Here is an 18,135-nt window from a genome sequence, read left to right on the forward strand (position 1 = left end):
GTGGGGGACTAATTGGTATAGGACTTTTAAAGATCTAGCCACTATGGGCTGCTGTATGGTACCATTCTATGTATTCATGTATAGCAATACAGGCTACACTTCTGAATGATGCTCCAACGAACTGACTCTCCTAATTTACCCTGACTGATGCTTATGTGTTCAGTGTTGCTTTAAAAAATGTTTGGATTCAAGAGTACATGCATCACCAGGATAGTTTGTGCATTTCTTACCTCAGGTACATATATCACTTTATATAATACAGTAACAAAATCCAGAGATCAAGGAGTTTTTAAAAACCATTAATATTGCATACAAATGTTCCAGGTAAGAAAAGCAACTCTAAAAATATATTATTTTGGTTGTGTCACCATTTATTCGATCTACATTCATCAAGTTTACTCATTTCCACCGGCTCATTGGTCTGACAGCCATTATTGCCATCAGGTCCACTTACAGATCAACTTGAACCTAGTTTGAAATCTTGTGCTTTTAGCCAAGCAGGAGGAAGATCAAGGAAGCTTAATTTGATCAAATTTCTACTTTTTTGGGGCAACTGCAATTACTGAAATCTACCAAAGAGATTTGCTGGTAGGCCTGGAAGGGAGAATTTTCCATAAATATCATCATGTAAAAGATGAGTGAACCAGATGCTAAAAAAAAAAATCACTAAATGTAAAATCAATTATGGCATTAAGCATCCTCGCATGTGTGCCTATTATTTAAAAACATCTCGCCTTCAAATTCCGTCCAGTGCAGACGAGCAGTATGGAAAATATGTTCGGGAAAGTACTAAATGAGGAACTTCCAGGGCACCAAGAGTCAGAGAATGAACCACTGAGTCAGTTCTTATATTTGCCAGCTGGTTGACACAAATGCCCGGCGATATCGAAGTTGCACCGCTCGCAATGCAGCGCTCCCTCAATACTGCCCTGGAGGATCACCTTGGATTATGTGCTGTGGGGTCCTGGACTGAATCCAAAATCTTCTGACTCTATGACGGGAGTATTGCCACTGAGATGAGGGACGCTTATTCAATGGATAAGATAATGATCTTAATTGTTCCTACACTACTGAAGAGAAAAATGTTATAAACTGGTCAGTTTTTTTTCCTCTCACTAGCTGGTGAGAGAAATAAAAATCGATCTACAGGCTGATGTACAAATATTGAGTGGTACAAAAATCAGGAATTAAAATGTTCAATGTTACTTACACATGCACTGCCACAATACATCAATCAATACTCACATTTATTGATTCAATCTGGCCGAACTCCTCAAAGAGATTTGTTATATCTTGTTGTGTTGCCTTCTTGTCTACCTGACCAACCCATAGTGTGGTACTGCATACTGAAGTGCAAGTGTGAAATAAAGAGAGAAAAGAATGTAAACAGAAATCACAATGTACATAAAAAGCCACTGTTAACCCCACAGCATTCAGTTCTTACCACAATAAGAGTAGACATAAAATTGGAGGATTAATTTCAACGTAACAAGCTGGGACATGACCTAAAGATCTGTGTTTGTGTGTATGATCAAAAGACTGTTCACGATCCTAGGATGTCACAAAGCACTTTACAGCTAATTAAGTACTCGCAAAGTCTAGTCGCTGTTATAGTGTACAAAATGTGGCAGCCAAAATTCTACAAACAGCAATGTGATGATGACTAGATCACCTGTTATAGTGATGTTGTTCTGGGATAAATATTGCACAGGTCAAAGAAAATCTCCTGTTTTTATTCAAAACAGTGCACCAACCAAGCGGTGGCAGCTGGGCCGGGAGGCGCCAACCAAGCTGTGGCAGCAGGTGGGAGGTGCCAAGGGACCGGCTATCTGCTGTCATTATTCAGCAAGGTTCACTATCTCTCAGAGGCAAGGCTCGCCAAGTAGATCTCCTGAGGTGTTTACAGATAACACTATACCCACAGACAAAACACCAATGATGACAAGGAGTCTGACGAAGTGGTGGAAGTCTAATGGAGGTGCTGGAAGGATAGGTAATGGAATGCTTCCTTAGCACATTTCTGTCTGATCTTTTAGGGATGCAGATGATGGGTTCTCTGTGAGCTGAAATCAAAACGCTTTCAATGCCTGGAATGGGTTTATGGGGCTATGACAATCACTCTCATCGCAAATGTTTTAGAGAGAGAACCCTGGGGAAACTGGAAAGTTATTCCAGACCTCTCTCTGGCACTCCCAGGAAGTGGCCCCAGAACAACACTATCGGTGGATCACAAGTTTGGTTGGAGTGGGGCTCTGATGGAGATAAAATAATCTGAAAGTGTGGCTATGGGACACAAAGAATAAACTGGTGTCAGATAAGTGGAAGGTAAATGCCAAGTATACAGTTGGAGGAGATCACAAAGCGAAAAAAGCAAACACTTCAGGCTATGTGAAAAAAAAGAGCTGTATACCTTACTTGTCACTTTGTTTTACTGGCAATCTCCTTCAATTGCAAATAAAACATTTAATTCAGTAGTCTTTACTATATTATCTCCCACCTACAGCTTGTTGGATTATGCAGCTGCTCTGATGAATTGCAGTTTCAAAAAGCTTCAGTGAAAACAATTTATTCTGAGTTATACAGTACTGCTGAATGATACTGGCAGCAACTGATTGGATGCTGTAGGATGCAAATATATAACTGCAGAGATTTTAAAATAAAAGTGTTTGATGGGTAGAGAAATTACTTTTTCTGGTGGGGGAATCCAGAACAGGAAGAGGGTGGGGGGGCGGGGGGGGCATGATTTTAATATTAGAGCTAGGCTGTTCAGGGTTGAAATCAGGAAGCACTTTTCACACAAAGGGTAGTGAAAGTTGGAACCCACTCCCCCAAAGGTCTGTGGATAATGGGGGAACAGTTGGAGCCTTCAAGACGTGAGATTGTCATGTTTTTAATTAGGAAATGGCATCATGGGATATGAATTAAAGGCAGATAAAGGAAGTTGTTCTACAGATCAGCTAAGATCTACAGAATGATAGAACAGGCTTGAGGAGCTGACTAGCATTCCTATTCCTGAATTTATCATGTATCATTTTTCCAAAATTTGCTCATCGGCCCCATGAGTGAGCAAGCATTGAAATGTGGCCCCTCACGTGAAAAGGTTGGATACCCGTTTCAGAATCCTCCAGGCTATTTGCCAACCTTGGAAATTTGCTAATGACACAAAATAGATAGTCCCTCTGTTACAAGTCCAAATCATTACATCTACAACAACTTGCATTCAGTAAAACATCCCAAGGTGCTTAACAGGAACCACACAAGGAAATATCAGGGAAGATGACCAAAATCTTGATTGAAGAGGTAAGTTTTAAGGAGTGTTATAAGAAGGAGAGCAGTTTTGAGGCAGAGGGGTTTAGTGAGGCAATTCCAGACTTCAGGCCCTCAGCAGCTGAATACAACTCCGCCAATGACACCAAAGAAAATTGGAGGTGCCCAAGAGGCCAGAATTGGAAGAGTGCAAAAATCTGAGAGAATTCCAGGGTTAGAGGTTAGAAATAGGGAGGCAAAAGGTCATAAAAATATTTGAAAACAAGGATGGTAATTTTAAAACTGTAGCATGGCTGGGCCGGGAGCAAACGCATTGCAGCAAATTGTTGTGAAACCATGCTTAAAAAAAATATTTTTAAATTTACTGGGTGGAAACCCCTAGTTTATTTTTTTTAAACAAAATTCTAAAGCCACATTCAAGTGATTTGGGCTCATCATCAAAGATGGCTGCACATTTGCATCGCTGTACCTTCTACCTTTCTAAACTACTTAAATGAAGACAACCTGTCTGCAAAGCCTCACCAGGAACAATTGCCTTGAAGGATATGAATGGGAGCCATCTCATATCCCATTAAGTAAAGCAACCAGATAATCATCTGGGTACTCAACTGGGTAGAGACAAAACATTAGACATAAATCACCTGGAGACAATTTGACCCTGGCTGAGACAAGAATTCCCAGCCATGATCTATCGAGTCAAGGTAACTGGGATACATGAGCCACAACCATATTTGGATCACTAGACAACTGGAGAGAGGTCAGGTGACAAGCCAACCCTGTGTGTTTCAACACCTGCCTTCTCTGCAGAACAGGACAAGCAACAGAGATGCTGAAGGAACAAGTCTTATAGTGGGTCCCTCTCTCCATTCAACATGAAGTTTTGAACCCTGTCTGCTGATTTTGACTATCCAAGCACTGCAGTGATTTTCAAAACAACTCAACCCAGTGCTGTGGTCTCCAGCAGAAGATAAATCATTCATCTACAGCTTTAAACCACCTCGATGTGAAAAGCAGCAGGATCACTGAGCAAATGCAACAGGACCACCAAGTTCAGCCTGAAGCAACAAAGTAATCAACCTTCAAGAACCGTATACCCCATTAATTTTACTGGACTCCAAATTACTTAATTTATCCTCCCCACTCTGTAATCTATTTGTTTGTGTGTTTACTTTGAGACTGTGTGTGTGTGTGTGTGTGTGTGTGTGTGTGTATCTAGGTCAGAGCATCTTTTTGTTATTTAACTGAGACCAGGTTAAGTACAATTAAAGCTATTCTCTTTGCTTTTTAAAGACTCAAGCAAACCAGACTGATTGTGTCTTTTACGGTCACAGCTGTAAACAGTTAAATACTCACGGAGTTGGAAACGATATCTATTTTTTTAAAATCCTGTTGCAGTCAAACGAGGAGGGGGAAGAGGGGAGCCATTCAACCCCTCCTCTCCTGATCATAAGTGTTCAAGGGTGATAGGTAGACGGGACTTGGTACAAGCTAGGATACAGGTAGCAGAGTTACTGTGTACCCAGCAGTAGCCCCCTGAGTTATGTCACTTTCAGCTTGAAGCTGCAGTTGCTTTGATGGCTAAAACAGTTTATTTTAAATATGTGGACTGGCAGACGGAGTTATGATTTCTAATTGTGATCACGTGTGAAGACCAGTCCCAGGATGATGAATTAAAAATGGTTTGCAAGTTATGTTTGCATACTTTAAATGTAACAGATATCGCATGAAAGAAGCCCTACGGCATAATATCTCAGTTCCAGTTGCTAGTTTACAGTTCTAGTGTAACAGAAACAAACAATGGGAGGATTTATACTTAAGCTGTCCACATAAATTATCCAAACTTAAAGGTCTACAACAGTTTCAACTAACGGATATGATGTCCAGTCTACAAAGCAGCAATCTGAAAAGGAAATGTTAATCATTGCGCATGGATTCTAGTTCCAGTGCTATTTCAGCATCATGCTGTCATTTTATATGGGATTACACAGGATATATTGCAAGAAACAGGCCATTCGGCCCAACAATCCTTGTCAGTGTTTATGTTCCTTGAGCCTTCTCCCATCTTTCCTTATGTAAATCTATCAGCATAGCCCTCCATTTCCTTCTCTTGTCTAGCTTCCCCTTAAATGCAACCAATCCCTGTAGTAGCGTGCCCCACATTATCACCACTCTCATATGCCTACACATCTTTTTGATATTTTGGCACCATAACTGCAAAATTCAAAACAGATTTAGCATAACTTCCCTACTTTTCAATTCTACTCCTCTAGTAATAAAGCCTAGTACTTGGTGTGCTTTTTAAAAAAAAATTGCCGACCTAACCTGTGGTGCAACTTTTGGCGATTGGTACCTCACCCAGACTTGCACCTTCCAAGTAAGAAGTGACCTCCCTATTCTTCCTAGCAAAATTGACTACCTCACATTATCTCTGTTGAACTTCATCTGCTATTGATTTGCCTATTCTGCAAGTTTATTAATGGCCTTCTACAATCTCTGATTCCACCTCAAAAAATTCAATTAGATTGGTAAAACAAGATTTTTCCTTTTGAAATACATGCTGACTGTTCATTGTTACAATTTTTGTTTCCAGATGCTCTTTTTATTCTCTCCCTTAGTGGGGATTCCATTAGTTTTCTTACAACTTATGTTATGCTGACTAGTCTATAATTCCCTAGGCATGTTTTGTCCCCTTCTTACATATAGGAATTACATTAACCATCTGCCAATCTTCTGGCACTACACTCTTTTCTAACAAATTATTAAATATATGCAGTAATGCCCCTGCCATTTCTTCCTTAGATTCTTCTAAAATATGAGGATACAATCTACCTGGACCAGGGGCTTTATCCTCAGAGTTTGTTTTAGTTTATTCAATATATCCTTTTTTTTGTTAAATGCACTTATTATTCATCTCATCATCGAATGACATGTCTAAGTCTTCAATCTCCCTGGTATTTCACTGAAGTGAAATAATTATTTAATATTTCTGTCATCTCTCTATTGATACCTGTGATATTACCCTATCTATCCCTTTTTATGGTCCTATTCCAGTCACAGCCTTTTTTATTTATGTGCCTATAAAATATTTTACTATGTTCCTTGATAATTTAATTTCATGGTTTCCGTTTGTCTTCCTAATTGTTCTTTTGACTTCTCTCCTAATCTCCTCATTCTATCGCATCATGAACTCCTTCGCTGTCTATGTACAACTATGTATTACTGGATCCAATAGCGAATCTTCCCTTGTTGGACTTTTTACATATTGGGTTAGAAAGGAGTCCTATATCAATTGTAGGAATGCCATTCCCTTTATCTATTGCCCTCTTCCGTCCAACTGATATTAGGGAATCTGTTTTTGAATAATCCTTCAACTGTAAATAAATTTGGCCAATTGTTTAAGCCTATCCACACCTCTCAGGTAGCGTTTTATTTTTCCAACTGTGAGGATGATGGAGAGCATTTGGTAGCACCTCACATATCTTCTAGTAGGCATTTTATCATGATGAAAGGCTAATCCTAAAACCTGGGCACATTAATTTATACATGGCAATGAACAAAAACATGTTTTGATTCATGGTCAGTTATGTGTCAGGCATGGTTCAGTCTCTTCTCTGAATCAGAAGGTTATGGGGGTTCAAGTCTGTTTCAGGATTTGAGCACAAAAATCAAGGCTGACACTTCAGTGCAGTAATGAGGGAGTGCTGCACTGTCAGAGGTGCCACCTTGCAGATGAGATATTAAACAGAGGCCCATTTGTGTTCTCAGGTGGACCAAAAAGATCCTATGGCACTACTCTGAAGAAAAGCAGGGGAATTAACTGCGGTGTCCTGGTCAATATCTTCCCTCAAACAACATCACAAAAACAACCTGTTTCCTTTTCTGAGAGCTTGCTGTGTGCAAATTGACCGTAGAGTTTCCTACATTACAACAGTGACAGTGATTACACTTCCAAAGCACTTAAGAACTTGGTGTGGTTATGAATGATGCTATATAAATGTCGGTCTTTCTTTCACAACTGATTCTGTTTAAAGAAATTTCTACCCAGTCAATGCAATAGCAAGTATTGGTAAAAAGCCTGAACTGGAACAGTTCCTTTGGGTTTAAAATCTGTTCTACTTTACTGAGAAATTGTAATTCATATTTCATAATAACCAGCTTTAATGGTACAAAGAATTAATATGGTATGGAATAATAAATTCATTTTCATCCAACATTTATCCAACAACATACATCATTCCTTACTCTAAATTACTAACCTTTCTTCAGCTGCCCTACTAAAAGGTATGCAGTATTGTTTAGTACAAATTGCAGACTAGCCAGTGTTGTGGCTAAAGCTACACCATTTCAATCACATGCATTATTGTAGAAAATATCCTACATACATTCAAACAATGCAGGTAAATATGCTTCACATGTACATTAACTTATCTGCTATCATTCAGTAATTAAGTAAAACAGAAAATGATCAAAAAACACTCACACTTGCTTTCCATATCACCATTTTAGCAACAAGTGCATAAAAAATACTTGTGCATATGGCATGCAAATTTTAAATACTGGGATCACATGCCCGAGAATAATATCTATTACTCTTTTTATATAATTAGAAATGCAATTAGGCATATTTGAATTTCCAATTAGCCACGTGTCTAACAGGTAAGATATTGAACAACACTGGTATACAAGTGCCACACCACGGTTGAGAAACCATTTCAATAGCCCTTCCCTTCACAGCAAGCTAAGACCAGGAAAGCTTCCAATTTGAATCCTCTCAATCTCTCTCATGCAGCATGCTGGTTCATCAATTTGTGCTGTTAGGATGTTTTAATTAATAGATCTGTTCATTTACAGTACAAGTTCAATAAACTAATAATTTCTGCCCTTTTTTAAATCTGCAAAAATGTTAGGAATTTTACAGTAAAGCACAGGTTTTTAACAATGGACCAATTGATGCAACACTACCTGATACAAACAATTGTCTATTGCATCGTGTGACTATTGCTGTGCACTGTATTGTGAAGTTGGGGAAGACTGGGGTGCTGTGAACTACGAACATAAATGGAGAAACATAATTCAGTTCAATATCTCCACATAATTCTGTCCAGAACATATAGACAGTACGCTACATGTGTAGCCTTTGGTATTATAAGTACTTCCTGTCCTGTTTAGTAGAAAAAAAGCAAACCTTTGTGACACAGTCAATCACATTCAAAAACATAAGGAAATTAATCCTTTTGTAATTACATACCACTAAGTGTTTTAGAACGGATAGGTGGTAGACCCTTTTTCTGGCGTTCCTTTTCACGCTCCCTCGCTCGTCTTTCACTAGAGTAAGATCGAGACGACTTCCTTTTTCTCTCTTTTGACCTTGAACGAGAACGTTTCCGATGCTTGCGTTTACGAGACCCTGACCGGGATCTGGATCTTTTCTTTCGTGGTGATCTAACCAAAAATTACACCAAACTTAAAGGTTTCAAATATAATGTTTAATACATTATAATTTGTAGCAGATTATCTATAAAAATATTCTACTTAACATTTGAAATGAACTGCCTCAAACAATAGTAATAAATACTGTACCTTGAACGAGATCTTGAGTGTGTCAGAGATCTTGAACGTACTAAAGGTTTCTTTTCTTCATGCTGAAAGATTTCTTCTTCAATAAGGTCCTGACCATCGGGTGCATCAATATCCATATCCTTAATAAACCAAGGTATCATTAAGAACTAAGTTAGCAATTAGGGTCAATGAAGTGCAGACTTGTTATAATTTATCTGATTCTGGGCCGAGTGATGAAAATCAACTGCTCTGAAAATTACCACTGAATGGCACCAAACATAGGGACGGTCCTTTTGTCTATGACATCTTTTGGCTATCTCCACCTATCACTGGCCCTCTATCCAGCTCTACCCCCCGCTTAAACCAGCTTATATTTCACCTCTTTTCTATTTTTACTTAGTTCTGTTGAAGAGTCATACGGACTCGAAACGTTAACTGTGTTCCTCTCCGCAGATGCTGCCAGACCTGCTGAGTTTTTCCAGGTATTTTTATTTTTGTATAGGGACGGCATGTCTGGTACAACTGCATTTTCTAGTTCCAAACACTGCATGTATTTTCTGGCATTGCAGTGTTATGAATAGGTACACACATCAGTACCCACATTTTCCAAGTAGTTAACAAGGATCAGTATAAAAATGAATTACTCCCATTGAATGTTGCCTAGCAATAATATTTACTAAATGAATCTGCAAGACCTTACAAATAAGGAGGAGTAGGCCATTCAGCCCCTCAAGCCTGATCCACCATTTAATAAGTTCATGGCTGATCTGATAGTAGCCTGAAATCTGTATCCTACCTACCCCCGATAACCTATCACGCCCTTGCGTACCAAGAATCTATCCACCTCTGCCTTAAAAATATTCAAAAACTCTGCTTCCACCACCTTTGAAGGAAGAATGTTCCAAAGATTCACGACCCTCAGTGAAAAAATTTCACCTCATTACTGTTTTAAATGGGCAACACCTTATTTTTAACAGTGACTCCTAGTTCTAAATTCTTCCTAAGAGAAAACATCCTCTTCACACCCACCCTGTCAAGACCCCTCAGGATCTTATATGACCTTTCTTTACGTCATTCCCTCTCTCCAAAATAGTACAGGATGGTAAAAGGTAGTAAAAATAAATTTTGTTTAAGACCAGTATGTAATTACCAGACAATAAATTCACGAGTCATTCAGGTAACATTATTCAAATAGTTTATGATATACTTGAGATCATGGGGCTATTTCCATGGCAGAGAGGGTATTGCATTTAGGGACATGACAGACTGAATGGTCTCCTTCTGTGCTGTGGCCATTCTATGGTTCTATGAAATGCCCTGATTTTTTGGAGAATGGAATGCTTTGTCACAGGGAATAGTTGAAACAGAAATGATTGCATCTTTTAAGGGATGAACTTAGAAAAATTGGAAGCAGAGGAAGATAAAAGGCAAAGGGAGCGAGAGACTAGCAGGTTAGTTTTGGAGTGCTCTAGCTAAGAGTTGACACTGATGACAGCGCAAACAGCCTCCTTCTGCAAACTCCAACAGGGATAAAATTAATGCTAGAACTAAATCATATGTATGGGGATTTTTAACATATAGATTGATGAGGCAGTTATATTTAATTTCCACTTCTCTTATTCAACACTTGTCAAGATAATTAATGACAGTCAAGATGTCCTATTCAGTTAATCCAAGAGGAGGTCCTGAATAATTAGCAAATGTGATGTAACCACTCCAAGTTTAATGAGTGATATTAACAGAGCCTTTTTAAATTATTACAAAATAAAAGAAAAGCTGCACCAGTTTTAATCTCAGATTCAGCAAAAAAGTCAAGCGCTTTTTTATCAATGTGCATGCCAAACCAGAGGTTGATTATCATACTCAATGCATTCTTTAACTGTAGAATATTGTCTCTCTACCTGTTGCTGTTGCTCAAGAGGATCCTCCACTCTGATTTCTTGCTCTTGTTGCTGATGGTGAGTACTGCTCTGGGAAGGGGTCACTGACTGTTCTGATCCAAAAGTTACTTCCTGATTATCCAAAGTTGCATTCTGCAAAATAAGGCATTTCATAAGTGCAATCTGTACACCAAGACTCATTCTCTAGAGCCAACTAGTCCTGAAATACTCTTTTGGCTGTCAAAATACAGCACATACCATTTTTTCTAGTAAAGAAAATCTAAATGTCCAACCATCATAATTTGCAGAACAAATGACACTAGTTTTGTGGCACCAGTATGAGCATGACTGAGGGCACTACGTGTTCCAAAAAATTAAGGCCCACCATATATCCTATAACTCCCAAATAGTATAAAAGAATTTCCCTTCCTACTTCTTGCAGGCAAGTTATGGTGAGTTAATTGCAAAACAATGAATTAGATGCTAATGGAATGCATATTGTTACAAGCACAAATCATTAAGCATTAAAACTACAATTAATAGAAAATTACTGTGCATGTTCTGACTTAGAAACATGTTATTTATGGGCTGAAGTAGGATAAATCTAGCCTGAAAGACTGTAAAGAAAACAAAATACTGAATTATGAATCACTTATACAGCCAAATATTCGGAACAAGTGTGTTACAAAGTTTTAATACTTTTTATTACAATCTTTGTAGCTAAATTGCTGCAAATTTGCCTCAAAAATAAACTCCAAATTGCAAGTACTGGAAACAAGGCAAAACAGAAATGGCTCAAAAATGATATGTGGGCTGTCAACAGAAATGAAGAAAGAAGTGTATCGCTGCTTCATAAATTATGACAAGTCGTTTGACAATGAAGCACGAATAATGTTGAACAAATGTATGCGTAGTCATTGTAAATAAATTGATGTTTGTTTTACCAAGATTCAAATATACACACTTAAAAATAACTTTTAAGTCGTCACATTAAAGAGGTACAGAAATAAATTGTTTCAAGACATATCTTAACAGAGGCACAAACTGCATTGCCATCACTTTAAATGTATGATATTTCTTGTCAGTCTTGGGTGTGAACTGCACTATTACAACAGTTTGTGCCAATTATATTAACAATCTTTCACACTCTGCCTGTACCTGCTGTGTCTGCTGCTGCTCCATTAACTGCTGCCGAAGTTGCTCAAAGTTTTGCTGCTGGAATTGCTCAGCCAGCTGCTGAAAAAGTGATGTGTTCATGGTCTCAGTTACAAGAGGTCTGTAAATCAAAGAGGTAACCATTTACCACACACGTGCAAACAATAGTACTTCTTTAAGAGACTGAAAAAATAATAATGCTGAATTCACAGTTTTCAAAACAAACCACTGGACATTTGAATAATAGCATATTTTGTTAGTGTTTAAATTAGACAGTCATTAAGACATTAGGACCGTACATGCTTACCATCAGAAAATTACAATGAGCCAAATTACATTTCTCTGCAGATGATCAACATTATGCTACAACAGTTTGTTTTGCTAAAATCAGTTAAACATTAGAAAATGCTGTTCGTAACTGAAATTACTATAAAGATTCCCCCCTCCAAATAGGCATTTTTTAAAATTAAAAACTTGCAACTTCCTACTTCGTAAACGTAATGCATTGTGTCACATCAAGTAATACAAACCAATAAAATCCAGCTCTGTGCTGATATTAAACTGGGGTGTTAGCAAGTAAACTACAATTGGTTCTCAAATGATTTTAAAGGGAGAAACAATCAACTATGCCACTATTCAATGGCCTCTGCTATTAAGTATGGGTACTTACATCAGGTTAACCATAATAACCCCGAAACTCAAACAACACAAGAGCACTAACAGTAAAGCACTAGGCTGCTCCTGGTACATAGGAACTATATCCTGAGAACAATACCGGCCCTTTAGGGAGAAATCCAGGATAAATTATTCTAATAAAAGAAAGCTTGCAGATAGGAGATATAGCATTTTCCTATACTGCAACATGATGTGCCACAGAAGAATAGCATTTCACAATGCACCAATTCTTTATGCTATAGTCGTTTTTTCCTGGTGTGCTTTCAGGAATGGCATGCAATGGAAGCTTGGGAAGGAAAGAAGAAACAATGTAGAACCAAGATGTTACAGGAGGGATTTAATAATTGAAACCTAGATTTCTAAGGATTATTTACTTTTGTTTGTCAAATATAGTTTAAAAATAGTGCCAGTTATACAGAGTTTAAGTAATTTCTGAAGATACAGAATAGCAGATGTTGCATTAATGTAAGAAGGTACTAATCACCAGGTGTTCTATTAAGGTGAACACGTTCCAAACACACTTGTTTAACAGCTGTGAACTGGATTTCTCTCGCTTCAGCGTATCTCTTCTGTAATAGCTGATGACTTCAAAACCAAATACCTTCTAATGTAATGGTGTATAATAGGAGTTCTCTTGTTGAATACATTATCAGAATTGTTAAAGATTAAATAATGTTTAATCAAGAATGCTTGCAATGCTACTTTAATTCGAATTCATTTTCAACAAATATTGACATGCCAGGAATGCTGACAAAAACTCCCAAAAATACCAAACATTGTATTACTGGTTTGAATTATAAATCTTTCCATTGTGCAATCAACAGTTGCCAAAACGAATATAGTTAGCAAAACACTTAGAGCAGTATGTCTCGCATCTTAAATCAACAAAAACTCCATTCCACCTTCGTTTCAAATAACAATTTCTAACACAAACCAATATCACATTTTGAATTTCATATATGGATTCCAATCTCATGGTATGCATTCCAGTGGTAAAAGAACTGATGAATGTGGAGTGCAAGTGACAAGATTGTAAAGCATCCAAATCAGGTCAGAACACTTTCATTTTAATCAAAGTTTATTAACATACTTAGGGTTGCACTTATGGTTCTAAGATGTAGCCATAACCCCTACCACCTCCTCTTGCTTATACTGTGCAAAACCTCCCTGATTATGATAATGGAATTGCTAAGAAATGAGATTAGAGAGAATGACATCCAGGAACCCATGGCAGTCAGGTAGTGCAAAATGCAACAGGCAAGAACTTTAATTTCCAATGTCTATTGTTGGAAATGTTACATTTTTCCAATGACTGTGCGGTGTACATTATGAATGAAGTACTGAAATTCATTCAATGTTATCTCCAGCATGTTTATTTCTATTTACCAAAAAGAAGGCTAGTCAACAAAACTGAAACTAATTGGATAGGAGTGTCAGTGTCAGCTTGGATAAAACATTGACTTTAGGACAGAAAACTAAGTCATGGTAAAAGGTTGTTTTGCAGACTGGAGGATAACAGACAGAGGTGATTATATATTTAACTGCAACAGAACATACTAGAATGGGCAGATGGAATTTAATACAGAGAAGTGAGAGGTGATGAATTTTGAAAGTAGTAATAGAGAGATGCAATACAGGCTAAATGACAGTCCTAAAGAGTGCATGGGGTCAAAAGGACCTGGGGTTTCATGTACATAGATCTTTGAAGATGACAGGAACAGAGTATATAGCAAAGCACATGGGATCTTGGGCTTCATAAATAAAAGGTATCGACTGCAAAAGCAGAAATGTTATGCTGAATCTTTTAAAAAGCTCTGGTTAGGCCACAACTAGAGTATTTCATCCGTTTCTGGTCACCACACTTTAGGAAGGATGTGATGGTCCTTGAGGGTGCAGAGGAAATTTACCAGAACGGTTCCAGGAATGGCGGGTTTTAACTACAAGGTGAGGTTGGAGAAACTGGGGCTCCTCTCCTTGGAGCAACAGAGATTGAGGGGAAATTTGATAGAGGTGTACAAAATTATTACAGGCTTAGGTAAGGTAGACAAAAAGCTGTTCCCATTAGTTAATAGCACAAGGACTACGGGGCACTGATTTAAGGTTTTGGGCAAAAGATGCAGGGGAAACATGAGGAACAATTTTTGTTTTTACACAGCAAGTGGTAATGACCTGAAACTCGTTGCCTACGAGGATGGCGAACTACATGGATGGAGTGGGGGAATGGGACTGAATGGGTCACTCAGCAGAGACATGGCATGGACTCAATGGACTGAGTAGCCTCCTTGTGTGTCATAATGACTCCATGATATTACAATTAAAATAAAGCTACATTTTGTTCAAAGACTCCAGAAGCAAGATATGCACTTATTTGCAACTGGGGGGATAATATGTATAAATAAGACAATTTCTTACAGCTGGGATGCAGATGTTTCTTTCTTAGTTTCGTCTGAACGATCATGTTCTTCATCATACTCAAATCTGTCAAGGAGTTTCTGTAGCAAAACATACAAACCCAATTCAGTATTTCACAACCAGTTGATTCAATAACAGTGTTCATCAACCTAGCCCTACCTATATATACGTCCAGTTTTAATTGCAATGGCTACTTCATTCAGAATTAGAGATTTCTTCAAAAGCAGAAATGCATTTCGTTTATTGTGGTGCCTCCTGTATCCTACAATTTGCTGACAATGATAGCCTGACTCTGGAGATGATATTGCAAAGAAAATGAATCGAAATTGCTGTTTCTGAAGATCTTCAGACCTAAAGTAGTAGCTTTCACCTCTGGAAGCACCAACACCATCCCTCTCGACTTACTGCAAATTTAAATACTCTAGGAACTTATGGATATTTTGGCTAAGTATGACAAGATGCAGTTGACTGATTTGTAAACAAATTGGAACATTCAAGCAATTGTAGTTGCATTTGTGCTGTGGAATCACAAGATGGATTCTACTCATCTGGACTATTAGAGGACCATTTCTTCTCAAGGGTTGTTCTGCAATTTGAAAGGGACACAAACAAAGTGGCCACTAACTATCAAGAATTAATTGCCCTTATCAGCTTGAATACTCATAGGCTTTGTGGTTATCAGCATGATAGTACAAAAACAAGAAGCTGCAGTTTTTCGCTTTTTAATTTACTTTTCTCTTTATTCCTCCAAGAGCACTCTCTTCTATTGTCATCTTTCCTTTCACTTCTCCATTTTCAGGTGCTTGCCCCCCTAATTCCCAACCCTTCAGTACTCCTTGACCTTCCAACTTGCTGCCATCTGAGGTTTAATTTGGCTTAATTAAGCCTACAGCTTCCTTTTGTGCCTCTCTCCCGGTGTGATGTCCGGTAGAGGCAAAGGCGGGAAAGGTCTCGGTAAAGGGGGTGCGAAACGGCACCGCAAAGTCCTCCGAGATAATATCCAGGGAATCACTAAACCTGCCATTCGCCGCCTCGCTCGTCGTGGGGGCGTTAAGTGCATCTCCGGCCTCATTTACGAGGAAACTCGCGGGGTTCTCAAGGTTTTCTTGGAAAATATAATCCGAGACTCGGTCACCTACACGGAACACGCTAAACGCAAGACTGTTACCGCCATGGATGTGGTCTATGCCCTGAAACGCCAAGGCCGAACTCTGTATGGGTTCGGTGGTTGAGAACTTAACAAAAACATTTCTAAGTATCCTCGGATTGCTCATTGAGGCACCTGACACTGACTCTTGAAAAGCAGGAACCCCAATTGCCCCATCTTGCTCTCTTGTCAGCCTTCCCATCACGTCCGAGGTGTCAGCTGTGGCTCAGTTCATAGCACCCTCGCCTTTGAATCAGAGGGTTGTGGGTTCATGTCCCACTCCCGGAAACCAAGAACTGTGATTGTACTCGAAAGAGTTGCAATCTGTGACTGTTGGTAACTCGAAAGAGTTTCCCATCAAGTCCACCAGCTGGGGTCAATCTTGCTAATCTCCTTCCTGTCCAGCTCAGCCCTCTCACTGCTGACCCCATGGAGCCTGCTCTCACCATCCCTCTTAGCATCTCCCTCCAGGATGTCCATTTACTTGCGAACAAGGCCCTTGCCCTCATGACCTTAATAGAAACCTGGCTGAGGGGTGATGACACATTTTCCCTTAATGAAGAAACACTAAGGGGCAAAAAACATTAGTGGGGGTTGTATATAGACCCCCAAACTGTACTGGTGATGTTGGGAATGGCATTTAACAGGAAATTAGAAACGCATGCAATAAAGGAACATCTGTAATTATGGGTGACTTTATTATGCATATAGATTGGGCAAATCAAATTAGTAACAATACTGTAGAGGAGGAATTCCTGGAATGTATACGGGACGTTTTTCTGGACCAATACGTTGACGAACTAACTAGAGAACAGGCCATCCTAGACTGGGTATTGTGTAATGAGAAAGGAATAATTGGCAAGGCCCCTTGGGGATGAGCAACCATAATATGATAGAATTCTTCATCAAGATGGAGAGTGACATAGTTGATTCTGAGACTAGGGTCCTGAAACTTAATACAGGAAACTACGGTGGCATGAAGCGCGAGTTGGCTATGATGGATTGGGAAACGTTACTTAAAGGGATGATGGTGTTTAGGCAATGGCAAACATTCAAAGAGGACATGGGTGAACTGCAACAATTGTTTATTCCTGTCTGGCGCAAAAGTAAAACAGGAAAGGTGGCCAAACCATGGCTTACAGGGGACATTAGAGATAGTATTAGATCCAAGGAAGAGGCATACAAATTGGCCAGAAAAAACAACAGACCTGAGGATTGGGAGCAGTTTAGAATTCAGCAAAGGAGGGCCAAGGAATTGATTAAGGAGGGGAAAATACAGTACGAGAGTAAGCTTGCAGGGAACATAAAAACTGACTGCAGAAAGTTTCTGTAGGTATGTGAAGAGAAAAAGATTGGTGAAGACAAATGTAGGTCCCTTACAGTCAGACATAGGGGAATTTATAATGGGGAACAAAGAAATGGCTGACCAACTAAATACATGCTTTGGTTCTGTCTTCACAATGAAGACACAAATAACATACCAGAAATGTTGGGGAACACAGGGTTTAGTGAGAGGGAGGGACTGAAAGAAATCAGTATTAGTAGAGAAATGGTGTTGGGGAAACAGAAGGGATTAAAGGCCGATAAATCCCCAGGGCCTGATAATCTGCATCCCAGAGTACTTAAGGAAGTGGCCCTAGAAATAGTTGATGCATTGGTGATCATCTTCCGAGATTCTATAGACTCTGGAACAGTTCCTACAGATTGGAGGGTAGCTAATGTAACCCCATTATTTAAGAGAGAAAACAGGGAATTATAGACCAGTCAGCCTGACGTCGGTAGTGGGGAAAATTCTGGGGTCCGTTATAAAAGATTTAATAGCTGAGCACGTGGAAAACAGTGGCAGAATCGGACAGAGCCAGCATGGATTTAGGAAAGGGAAATCATGCTTGACAAATCTACTGGAATTTTTCAAGGATGTAACTAGTAGAGTTGATGAGGGGGAACCAGTGGATGTTGTTTTGTTTGGACTCTCAGAAGGCTTTCGACAAAGTCTCACATAAGAGATTGGCGTGTAAATTTAAAGTGCACGGGACTGGG

General features: G+C 39.0%; 1 protein-coding gene across 2 annotated transcripts in view; it reads right to left on the bottom strand.

Moving 5' to 3' along the window:
• The window catches only part of scaf8 (SR-related CTD-associated factor 8), a 188,678-nt gene that overhangs the window by 19,039 nt on the left and 151,504 nt on the right, over positions 1–18,135 (bottom strand). For both annotated transcript variants that reach the window (XM_078556867.1, XM_078556868.1), the window contains 6 exons: positions 14,949–15,028; positions 11,865–11,982; positions 10,728–10,859; positions 8,848–8,966; positions 8,516–8,709; positions 1,246–1,346 (listed from right to left, as the gene is read on the bottom strand). In XM_078556867.1, the coding sequence (XP_078412993.1) occupies positions 1,246–1,346; positions 8,516–8,709; positions 8,848–8,966; positions 10,728–10,859; positions 11,865–11,982; positions 14,949–15,028 (744 nt within the window). The remainder of the gene's footprint in view (positions 1–1,245; positions 1,347–8,515; positions 8,710–8,847; positions 8,967–10,727; positions 10,860–11,864; positions 11,983–14,948; positions 15,029–18,135) is intronic.

Source organism: Cetorhinus maximus, chromosome 14 (genome assembly GCF_964194155.1).
Source record: "Cetorhinus maximus chromosome 14, sCetMax3.hap1.1, whole genome shotgun sequence".
NCBI lineage: Eukaryota > Metazoa > Chordata > Chondrichthyes > Lamniformes > Cetorhinidae > Cetorhinus > Cetorhinus maximus.